The sequence below is a fragment of the Dreissena polymorpha genome, chromosome 2 (genome assembly GCF_020536995.1).
Source record: "Dreissena polymorpha isolate Duluth1 chromosome 2, UMN_Dpol_1.0, whole genome shotgun sequence".
In the NCBI taxonomy this organism is placed as follows: Eukaryota; Metazoa; Mollusca; class Bivalvia; order Myida; family Dreissenidae; genus Dreissena; species Dreissena polymorpha.
The window spans coordinates 142,285,406-142,297,463 of NC_068356.1; the positions used below are offsets into that span (position 1 = coordinate 142,285,406).

Consider the following 12,058-nt stretch of genomic DNA (forward strand, 5'->3'; position numbering starts at 1 on the left):
CATCATCATCATCACTGCTTGATGTTCCTGGGATCACATTCATGCGCGATGGACCTGGCTTCGGACTGTCTACAATGAAGTTTTGTTCAGGGGCTTTTTTCATAACACATGACTTGCTTGTTGTTTTCAATAACCTGGCTGGGACTGATTTTGTTGTCTTCTTGGGTCTTTTCATGACCTGTTCATGTTGTTGGATGGCATTTATGACATTGTCACTGGTCAGTTCTTTGCCAGACACAAGCTTACTAACTGTTCTGTAAGGTTTCCTGACCGATTCATTCTTCTTTTTTACTAGCTGTTGTTCCTTTTCTTGAAATACATCCAATGGAATCCCCCCTTCTTCAACGGTAGCTTGACTTGACTGACTGTCACAACTGTCATGAAATACCTCAGCTGGAACCATGCTGCTCTTTGGTACAACAGTTCTATCCAGAGGGTAAATACCTGTTCTTCTAAAAGAAGACTGCAAATTATCCGCACATAAGGCCCTGTTATATACCTTACAAGAAATTTCGGCTAAGCTGTACTTGGTGATGGAAGCATGTGTTTGTCGTATGTATTTGTGCAATTGGACATGGTACATCCTCTGAAAGGGTCCAAAGCATCCAACATCAAGGGGCTGCAGAATGTGGCTTGTATGTGCAGGTAGGATGTATAGTATGACGTTGTTGTCTTTTGCCCACTCAGCCAGTGTTAGGGCAACATATGTGACCTATGTCCATCTAGGAGCAAAAGAACCTTTTGATCGCCCCTTCCTGGTACAAACTGTTTGAAGTGCTCTGTAAGAAATTTGCGAAACACATCCCTATTTGACCAAACTGAATCGGATACAGTTCCACTTGCTCCTGCTGAAGAACCCTTTAGTAGGTCATAGTTCATTTTCTTGCCAGGGAACACGAAATATGGTGGAATGGCTGAACCACTTGCGCTACATGCACCAATTATTGTAACAGTGTCACCTTTTCCAGATGTCACCGCCTGAGCGGGATGGTTGGTACCTGCAACTATATGAGGTGGTTTATGCAGTATTGACACACCTTTTTCATCCACATTATAGATTAAATGTGGCTTATCCAAGAGATCATTTTTTTGCAGACAGGTTTCAAGATTATCAAAGTATGTCATGACAACAACCTCACTAGCCATCTTTGCCCTAACAAACTCCAGTGCTCTGGGTTTTGTTACCCGCATCTCTGGCCACCGCTTTAGAAATCCTTTCATCCATTTCATAGACAGAGGTTTATCTTTGGTGCGCTTCCCCAGCTGAACAGCAAATTCACTTGCAACATCGATGCATTCTTGCTGGGTATAGCCATAACCTAAGTCAGCCATCCACTTGAAATGATTGACAAGCTTAGCTTCTTCAAACTGGTCAAGTAATGGAAGTTTGCCCATAACACACAACTCAGGATCAACTCTGCCAATAAACCTGTCTCTAAGTGTTCTTTCTGGCACATTAAACATTCTTCTAGCCCTGTAGACAGTTAGGCCTTCCTCTTTCACCATCCTATAAGCATTTGTGAGGGCACTTGGTGAATAAACCCTATAATGTTTCTTCACAGGTGTGGGATGTGCCTGATGTAAAAATGAAAAAAATGCATCTTCAAATTTATCTATCAGAACATGGGTCAGAAAAACCATCCATACAAATAGTTTGGCCTTACTACGAAATACTACGGTCACGTGATCTTCATTGATAAATGTAAACAGAGCAGACGGTAAATGTAACAATTAAAAGGTTTAAAAACGGAATTTTGTGTGATTTGTTTGGTTTTTTCAATAATATTCATTTTTGGAATAATAAAAATAAGCTTTTTATCAATTAAATTCTTAATTACTTGTGAAATACCTGTTGTCGAGTTTGACAGTTTCCTTCCGTGGGAACAGCTTTCTCACAACACTGTGACGTCACATCTCGCGCATGCGCGGAAATATCGCGTGATGAGAACAAAACTTGTAAATACGGCGAACCAAGGTATACGGCGATTTTAGGTACGTCTACGATATGTGCCGAAAACAGTTCCCATGCTTTCAAAGGTAATCTTTAGCAATATAATTATAGTGTGATGTTTTATGTAACCAAACGCAATATTTTAATTGAATAATTACTTACCAATCGAGTGCATTCCATTAATTTATTAAATTTCAACAATGTAAACATCCACCAGATAAGTCAGTTTCAATTTTCGCTTCTTGATGACGTATTGACGAAAGCAGTGACGTCACACAGACATGTATAGTTGTCGACGAAAGAAACGCGGCCGTTCATGTTTAGAACAAATTAAACTTTTAAACAATTGTTTATTTATGAAAATGGATAATATTAACTATAGAATAGTGGGTTCATTGAAGAAGTTAATTCGAGAATTAATCTTATTCGATATTGTAAACCGGAAGTACGCGAATAATTTAGAAGAGTTATCTTTTTTAAGATTTTGTTAACAACATCTAGAGCAATTTTCAATTTGCAATGCATTATGGGAAACAGAAAGTGTCACACAGGGAGGCAAACAGACGTATTTTAACGTAGAAATGCAAGGAGATAGAGTACCATTACCTACAAAATAATACATTTCTTGTCGTATTTTTTATTGAGGAATGCATCTACGTGCCATGTAGCGTGTGTCGAAGTGCCTATGTTGCTCCAGCGGTCTTTGATTTTCCATCGCGAAAATAGATGACGGCAGGAATTATTTGACTTGATAGCCTATAAGGTAATGTCTCTCTGTATTTCAGAAAATTGATACAAATAAACGGTCAACGCCCGCTTCGTGGGCTTTTGCCCGTATAATATTTCTTACAAAAATTCCTTTAAGCAAACAGCGCAGACCCTGATGAGACGCCGCATCATGCGGTGTCTTATCTGGGTCTACGCTGTTAGCCAAGCCCTTTTTCTAGACGCTAGGCATAAATGGAATAATATTATGTCATTATTTATCATCAAAATGACCATTAAATCATTAATTGAAAATGTGTATAAATACTTAAGAAATAATACTTTTGTTATTTTCCACTATTTGGCCCTTGCATATATAATGAGTTCTAGATGAACAGCGTTAGCCGTTAGTTATAAACACTTTTGACATGTGTCAGAGAACGTCCAGAAATTATATATAGGCAATTAGGCATATTTATTCAAATTTAATACAAAAGGTGTACTAAAATAACAGTTGTTTTAAACTTAAACAGCTGTGATGTCACTAGGCACTAGTGCTGCAACAATATACCGGTATATCGGTATATCTCGCAATACGCAATCTGCATATTGTATTGCGATGTGATTTTCATCATACCGGTACGAACATTCTACAAAAATACCTCCACATTTCGGCCAGAAAAGCCATCCGAAATAATGATATCAAGGTGAACAAAACAAATCGGTGTTTACTGTTCACAGGCAGCAGTATCATAAATTTGCCCCTCCCCCACCCCCCGGGACCCTCCCTCCCCGAGTTTACCCCAGGGGTTCCAGATTGTTAATGTACACTTATTGTGTATGGTTTTACTTTTTAACATCGAATATTGACAAAAATACATTGTTTGAAAAAATAACCCTCGTATAGCTATTATATATACACACGGTATGAAACGCACTATATGCCTATTGCTGAAAGATTGTGGAACACTGGACCTGACCTTTTTCATCGAAAACACACATGTTCCAATGCAGTTGCCGACAAAAAGCAACTGGATTCGTTAAAAGACAGTAAAAGCAACGAGATTACGCTACTAACCGATCTCCTGCTCGGCTAATAACTTTGATATTCAATTAAATTCGACTTTCTCGCTACATGTCGGTGTTTTGCTGTCATATTTTGTCAATCGAATGCTCGGTTCTAAAACGCCATATCATTGGCCAACACAATGAGAACAACCAACCAGATGACGTGTTATAAAATTAAAATGGTGTACATGTGTAGATGAAACACCTAGTGACATATAGCGTGAAAGTCAAATTTAATTGAATATTAAAGTTATAAGCTCTTTACAGGAAGTGCCCCTTTTCAGTCAAAGTATGACATCATTACAGAAGCTGTGATGTGTGTCATTGGAAAAGACACCGTAACCGTGACATGCACTGCTCCATTAAACTTGAACAGCACCTATTTACAGCTAACAGGGTCAAGGTTAATGATCAATTTATTAACACTTTATATGCAATAGGTTAACTGATTTCACACTCTTTCAAAAACATTACCATTGAAAAATGCATTTTTTGTCAGAAATGTTTACTGGTATAAATTGACTTGGGTATAATTCATGTATATGTGCATAATTAACTTAAATGAACAACAGTGCATGTATATTAATAATATTCCATGTAATATAACACATAATTTCTTTTGATACACAGTCATTTAGATATGTTTTCAAAATGTATATAACTATTTAAAAATCCTGTAAATATAATCTGTTTTAAAATTAAAAAAAATTAGGTAATGTTACTTAATCAATTTCACTATTTACAGTGCTGAGAGTCACGAGGATGCTTCAGATGACGCTATTTTGCCAAGGTACTAATCTTTTCTTGTCATGTGACTTTATAAAGTCAATTAACATTTCTTACATGCATGGTGCAGCATAATCATATAATATTGACAGTTCCAGATAGGGTAACATCAAGGAATAGATTATTGGCCATTTTTGCTCAAACAATACCATACAATTATTGTCCTTATTTATTCAGCTCAGACAGATGCAGTTCGCCTGAGCCCCAATCTCACAAAAGACGGTAAGATTATGGTTTATGTTTTCATTGACAATATTATTTATCATAAAAAAGTGTGTTAAGCTTTTATGTAGTTCCTTTTTTATAAAGCAGTTACAATAACAACATACAATTGCCACTTGCAAACATTTCTGAATATGAGCAAACATAAAAAACAAGAATAGTAAATCATCTCACAGCCACAGATAAACGTACCTTTAAACTAATTTTGGTTTTAAAAATATAGTTATATAAAATGATCAATTCATGTTTTAATGTTTAAAAATTTCTCACAGAAAGGAGTGCACAACCAAAGTAAGAGAGAAAAATCCTAAGATGTGTGGTCTCACATGCTTGGTAACTATACATATTTATTCACTGAGGCTATATTGTGTTTGTTTGTTTTAATGAATATGCAATGAAACAAAATTGAGTGATATGAACACATATATCATTTACCTATTTTGTAACAAACACTATGTAAACAAGGGACACAATTGTAAAAAAACAGGTTTTCAATTTGAAAAAAAAAGTATGATAAAGGGAGACAATTCAAAATGTGCATTGTAACTGATTGTTCCTATTTACCCGATTATGTAATTGAAATAACCTGTTTTAGTGGTAATTAACATGTGAATTAAAAAAAAAAGTTCAATGAACAAAAAAATACGGTGATCAACATACCACAAAAATTTTTGCGATGTTAGTTGAAACAAACAACTTTTTTTTCTTAGCATGAAACTCATCAAATACTGAATGGAATCTTTTTTATTCAGTTGAAGTCATTGCAGTTTGGATGCCATGAACAAACTGAATATGAAGAAGCTCAAACTTCAAATCAAATTGTATGTGGCACAGCTGGCAAAGTTACAAGAAGAATGACCTAGTCAAATCTCTAAGAGAAGGGCAGTTAAATGGGCATATTGACTGTGTATGATTTAAAAAAATAAAAGTTTAGATAAGAAAGTATTTACTTAAATATTGCTTAACATTTCGAGCCCTATAGGAATAAGATAATCTCATGGCATATGTTTGTTTTTTAGCTCCACTGGCCAGAGGCCAGCGGGTCTTATGTCATGGTCCTGTGTCCGTCATGCGTGCGTTAACTTTTCCTTAAAACATCTTCTTCTCCTTAACTACTGGTCCAATTCTGATGAAATTTCTCAGGAATGTTTCTGGGGTGAACCTCTTTCAAATTTGTTCAAATTATGCCCCTGGGGTCAAATTTAACCCTGCCCCGGGGGTCACAAAAATGAAAATTTGCTTATATAAGGCCTATTTTGTGAAAACTTTAAAAATCATCTTGTCCATACCCATTGAGCCTAGGGCTATCAAATTTGGTATGTAGAGACATCTAATAGTCCTCTATCTTATTTCTTCAAGTTATGCCCCTGGGGTCAAATTTGACCCTGCCCCGGGGGTCACAAAATTGAACATATGCTTATAAAAGGCCTATTTTGTGAAAACTTTAAAAATCAGCTTTTCCATAAACATTGGGCCTAGAGCTATCAAATTTGGTACATAGAGACATCTAATAGTCCTGTACCAAATTTTTTCAAATTATGCCCCTGGGGTCAATCTTGACCCTGCCCCGGGGTCACAAAATTGAACATATGCTTATATAAGACCTATTTTGTGAAAACTTAAAAAATCATTTTGTCCGTAAACATGTGGCCTAGGGCTATCAAATTTGGTATGTAGAGACATCTAATAGTTCTCTACTAAATTTGTTCAAATTATGCCCTTGGGGTCAAATTTGACCCTGCCCCGGGAGTCACAAAATTGAACATATGCTTATATAAGGCCTATTTTGTGAAAACTTTAAAAATCATTTTGTCCATAACCGTTGGGCCTAGGGCTATCAAATTTCGTATGTAGAGACATCTAATAGTCCTCTACCAAATTTCTTCAAATTATGCCCCTGGGGTCAAATTTGACCCTGCCCCGGGGGTCACAAAATAGAACATATGCTTATATAAGGCCTATTTCGTGACAATTTTAAAAATCATTTTGTCCGTAACCATGGGGCCTAGGGCTATCAAATTTGGTATGTAGAGACATCTAATAGTCCTCTATCAAATTTCTTCAAATTATGTCCCTAGGGTCAAAATTGACCCTGCCCCGGGGGGCACAAAATTGAACATATGCTAATATAAGGCCTATTTTGTGAAAACTTTAAAAATCATCTCGTCCATAACCCTTAGGCCTAGGGCTGATAATTTTGGTATGTAGAGACATCTAATAGTCCTCTACCAAATTTATTCAAATATGCCCCTGGGGTCAAAATTGACCCTGCCCCGGGGTCACAAATTTGGACATATGCTTATATAAGGCCTATTTCGTGACAACTTTAAAAATCATTTTGTCCGTAACCATTGGGCCTAGGGCTATCAAATTTGGTATGTAGAGACATCTAATAGTCCTCTATCAAATTTCTTCAAATTATGCCCCTAGGGTCAAAATTGACCCTGCCCCGGGGGTCACAAAATTGAACATATGCTTATATAAGGCCTATTTTTTGTAAACTTTAAAAAGTCAGTTGTCCATAACCATTGGGCCTAGGGCTATCAAATTTCGTATGTAGGGACATTTAATGGTCCTGTACCAAATTTCTTCAAATTATGCCCCTGGGGTCAAATTTGACCCTGCCCCGGGGGTCACAAAATTGAACATATGCTTATATAAGGCCTATTTTGTGAAAACTTTAAAAATCATCTCCTCCATAACCACTGGGCCTAGGGCTATCAAATTTGGTATGTAGAGACATCTAATAATCCTCTACTAAATTTCTTCAAATTATGTCCCTGGGGTCAAATTTGACCCTTCCCCGGGGGTCACAAAATTGAACATATGCTTATATAAGGCCTATTTTGTGAAAACTTTAAAAATCATCTCGTCCATAACCCTTGGGCCTAGGGCTGATAATTTTGGTATGTAGAGAAATCTAATAGTCCTCTACCAATTTTCTTCAAATTATGTCCCTGGGGTCAAAATTGACCCTGCCCCGGGGGTCACAAAATTGAACATATGCTTATATAAGGCCTATTTTGTGAAAACGTTAAAAAATCAGTTGTCCATAACCATTGGGCCTAGGGCTATCAAATTTTGTATGTAGAGACATTTAATAGTCCTGTACCAAATTTCTTCAAATTATGCCCCTGGGGTCAAATTTGACCCTGCACCGGGGGTCACAAAATTGAACATATGCTTATATAAGGCCTATTTTGTGAAAACTTTAAAAATCATCTCCTCCATAACCATTGGGCCTAGGGCTATCAAATTTAATATGTAAAGACATCTTATAGTCTTCTACCAAATTTCTTCAAATTATGCCCCTGGGGTCAAATTTGACCCTGCCCCGTGGGTCACAAAACTGAACATATGCTTATATAAGGCCTATTTTGTGAAAACTTTAAAAATCATCTCGTCCATAACCATTGGGTCTAGGGCTTATAAATTTGGTATGTAGAGACATCAAATAGTCCTCTACCAAATTTCTTCAAATTATGCCCCTGGGGTCAAATTTTACCCTGCCGCGGGGGTCACAAAATTGAACATAATGCTAATATAGTGTCTTTTTGGTGAAAACTTTACAAAACTCCTTGTCCATAACCATTAAGCCTAGGGCTACTAAATTTGGTATGTAGTGATATCTTATAGTCCTCTACGAAGATTTTTCAAATTATGCCCCTGGGGTCAAGTTTGACCCTGCCCCGAGGGTCACAAAATTGAACATATGCTTATGTAAGGCCTATTTTGTGAAAACTTTAACAATCATTCTGTCCATAACTGTATGACATAGGGCTACCAAATTTAGTATGTAGTGACATGTAATAGTTTTCTTCTTAGTTTGTTCAAATTATGTCCCTGGGGTCAAATTTGAAACTGCCCCGGAGGTCACAAAATTGAATATATGCTTATAAAGGTCTTATTTTTTGAAAACTTTAAAAATCATCTTGTCCATAAACATTGGGACTAGGGCTACCAAATTTTGTATGTAGTGAAATCTTATAGTTCTTTACCAAGTTTGTTCAAATTATGCCCCTGGGGTCAAATATGACCCTGCACCGGGGGATCACAATATTGAACATATGCTTATATAAGGCCTACTTTGTAAAAATTTCAAAAATCTTCTGTCCATAACCATCCGGCCTAGGGCTATCAAATTTGGTATGTAGTGACATCTTATAGTCCTCTTCCAAATTTGTTCAAATTTTTCCCTGGGGTCAAATTTAAACCTGCCCCGGGGGTCACAAAATTGAACATATGCTTATATAATGCCTATTTTGTAAAAAAAAAACTTGTCCATAACCATTAGGCCTAGGCCAACACAATTTAGTATGTAGTGACATTGTATAGTCCTCCACCTAGTTTTTTTCAAATTATGCCCAAGGAGTCAAATTTGACCATGCCCTGGGGGGCCACAAAATCGATTATATGCTTATATAGTGCCTATTTTGTGAAAACTTTAAAAATCATATTGTCCTTAACCATTGGGCCTAGGGCAACCAAATTTGGTATGTAGTGCCTCTGGGGTCAACTTTGACCCTGCCCTGGGGGGTCACAAAATTGAATAAACGCTTATAAAGTTCCTATTTTGTGAAATCTTTAAAAAATCTTCTTGTCGAAACCATTCAGACTATAGCTACCAAATTTGGTATGCAGTAACATCTTATAGTCCTCTACCAAGTTTGTTTAAATTATGCCCTTTGGGTCAAATTTGACCCTGACCCGCGGGTCACAAAATTGAACATTATATACGCTTATATCTTGCTTATTTTGTGAAAACTTTAAAAACATTCTTGTCCTTAACTCTAGGACCTAGGGCTACCATATTTTGTATGTACATGTAGTGAGATATAGTAGTCCTCTACAAAGTTTGCTCAAATTATGCCCCTGGGGTTAAATTTGAACAAGCCCAGGGTGTCACAAAAGCAGTGTTCTGCCATGGATGAGCCCTTGCGTCATTGGCACAAAAATAAAAGATTTGTCACCACCCGTTTTCCGTATATTAGTCCGCGACCGCACAGGAATTAGTAATTAAAACTAATCAATTCAATTGGTAAGTCGGTAAAGTAATCGAGTGAGTGTGTAATCAAAACGAATTATTTCATTGGACGTGACGTCATTTTGCAGCCAATGGTAAATTTACTTTAATAACACTTTATTGCATTGGTAAGTTGACATTATAACAACCCATAAAAATGGCGGAGAGTGACCGGCCGAAGAAAACAAAATCCATTTTAGTTTTTGTCCTCCGGCAAGTAAAATTAGAGAATATGACGATAATAATAACAACACCCCAACAGAGTCTTCCCAAGTCCCAACATCGTTAAGCAATGACAAAAAAGTCTATCCCTGGCCCTAAACATACGTTCCAAGCAAATTGGCTTCGAAAATTGTCTTGGTCACTGTTTGACAACAACAAAATGACATACACTTTGTGCATAAAGCACAAAAAACGCCTTTACTATCGGTAATTCTAATTATCGAACAAGTACTTTGACACGCAATGCTGAGTTCAATGACCATAAATCTGATAAAAGTTTTGTAAATATGTTGACTATTGTTTGACAGTTTTAAAAATATTCATGGTTGAATTAGAATGTTACGTCCTGTGGACTTGCTGTAAGAAGAAAACAAGCAAATTTAAGAGTGCAAGTAAAATATAATTAGTTTCTGAAAATTAAATTATGCTACAAATATATTTCTCCGTCCCCATATTTTTCCTTTTTGTCCCCACCTTTTTAACGCTAAAGGGTCCCTGTCCACAACAGCAAAAATTCACGGAAGAACACTGCAAAAGTGTACATGTGCTTAAATAGAGCCTATATTTAAGTATTTGCACATGCAGATAATATTTGTTTCAGCCTTTTTTCAGCAGTGGAGCGATACAGCGCCACCATGGCCCTCTTGTTTAATTTCATAAAACATAAGTTACGATTATATATTTGTCACAAGATCACCACATAACGGGTGCTAGGCTGTGGGTGCAGTTTTGAATAAATGAAAGCTTGTCAGAATTTTTATTTTTGTTTAGAGGTCACAGTGACCTTGACCTTTAACCTAATGACCAAAAAATGGGTGTGGCATGTAGAACTCATCAAGGTGCAGCTTCATATAAAGTTTCAAAGTTGTAGGTTGAAGCACTTTGATTTTAGAGTCAATGTTAAAAACCTTAACAAAATGTTAAGGTTTTATTAGAGGTCACAGTGACCTTGACCTTTAACCTAGTGACCCAAAATTGGGTGTGGCGAGTGGAACTCATCAAGGTGCAGCTTTATATGAAGTTTCAAAGTTGTAGGATGAAGCACTTTGATTTTAGAGACAATGTTAAAAACCTTAACAAAAGGTTTTAGCATTGCGGACGACACGACGATGGATACGGACATGGCGAGTTTGCTATGACAATACCTTGGTTTTTCTCCGAAAACAGCCGAGCTGAAAATTGAACTTTTGTGTTTATATAGTGTAATATGCCCATTAAATAATTAAGAAATATACAGTTAGACAAGACATGTATGATGAAAGATTCGTTAATATTCCAAAGAAGTTATGCAAACATATTTATGAGGTTGGCTGTTTTCGGAGAAAACCCGAGGTATTGTCATAGCCAGCTATGAAACGAAAGAGAAACTAGTATTTTTTCAATGCTGCATAGGCTTTTGTTTCTTCTTGTTAAAGGGGAAATTACATGCACTAGCTTTTCATTTAAAAACAAAATACCATTCCTGTCAAGTCTATACCGTTCAAGCAATTCCATATTCGACAATTTATCCAAAACATCTGCGCGTTCACGAAAATTTCTTCTAGGCATTCTGCAATAAAATTGACAAAAACTATCACATAATATGTAAATAAATAAAAAACTTACACGTAAATGCATAAACATGACCGAAATTGAGTCAAACATAATAGGCTATTAACAAATAAAAAAATCCTACCATATAAGCTATGGTGGGGCGAGTCGTTATATATGTGGGACGAGTAATTATACAGGTGGGGCGTGTCGTTATATAGGTGGGGCGAATCGTTATAAAACACGGGACGAGTCGTTATGGGGCGAGTCGTTAAGTGGGCGAGTCGTTACTAATTCGCAGTTACACCGATGTCTTTGTGATGTCAATGACTCGGATATTTGGTGTCATAATGATGAATTTCCAGACTGAACAAAAGACATACCAAATCATTCGTTGATAAATAAACAATCGAACGATAAGGTTTGTGTTATCGTACACTCAGATTTATTTGCCAAGTGTACATCACAAAATCAATATCAAAGTGAAAACACAATCCGCTTTGTTTACGCTATTTTGCTTCCGGTGTTCATAAATACCGCTTATAAGTTAG

The 12,058-nt window shown here is 36.6% G+C and overlaps 1 protein-coding gene across 4 annotated transcripts; it reads left to right on the top strand.

Annotated features, from left to right (window-relative positions):
• The first annotated feature begins 1,929 nt into the window (after window positions 1–1,929).
• LOC127870456 (uncharacterized) lies at window positions 1,930–5,674 on the top strand. 4 transcript variants are annotated; one of them, XM_052413045.1, is made up of 5 exons: window positions 1,930–2,037; window positions 4,470–4,514; window positions 4,688–4,732; window positions 5,005–5,065; window positions 5,485–5,674. In XM_052413045.1, exons 1-5 carry the CDS (start codon window positions 2,006–2,008, stop codon window positions 5,593–5,595), a joined length of 294 nt encoding a protein of 97 aa, XP_052269005.1. In that variant the 5' UTR covers window positions 1,930–2,005; the 3' UTR covers window positions 5,596–5,674. The 4 variants fall into 4 exon arrangements, 3 of the variants coding, with proteins under 3 accessions (XP_052269005.1, XP_052269003.1, XP_052269004.1); XR_008044832.1 differs by lacking the exon at window positions 1,930–2,037 and adding an exon at window positions 2,429–2,714; XM_052413043.1 differs by lacking the exon at window positions 1,930–2,037 and adding an exon at window positions 3,434–4,127.
• Window positions 5,675–12,058: the final 6,384 nt, after the last annotated feature.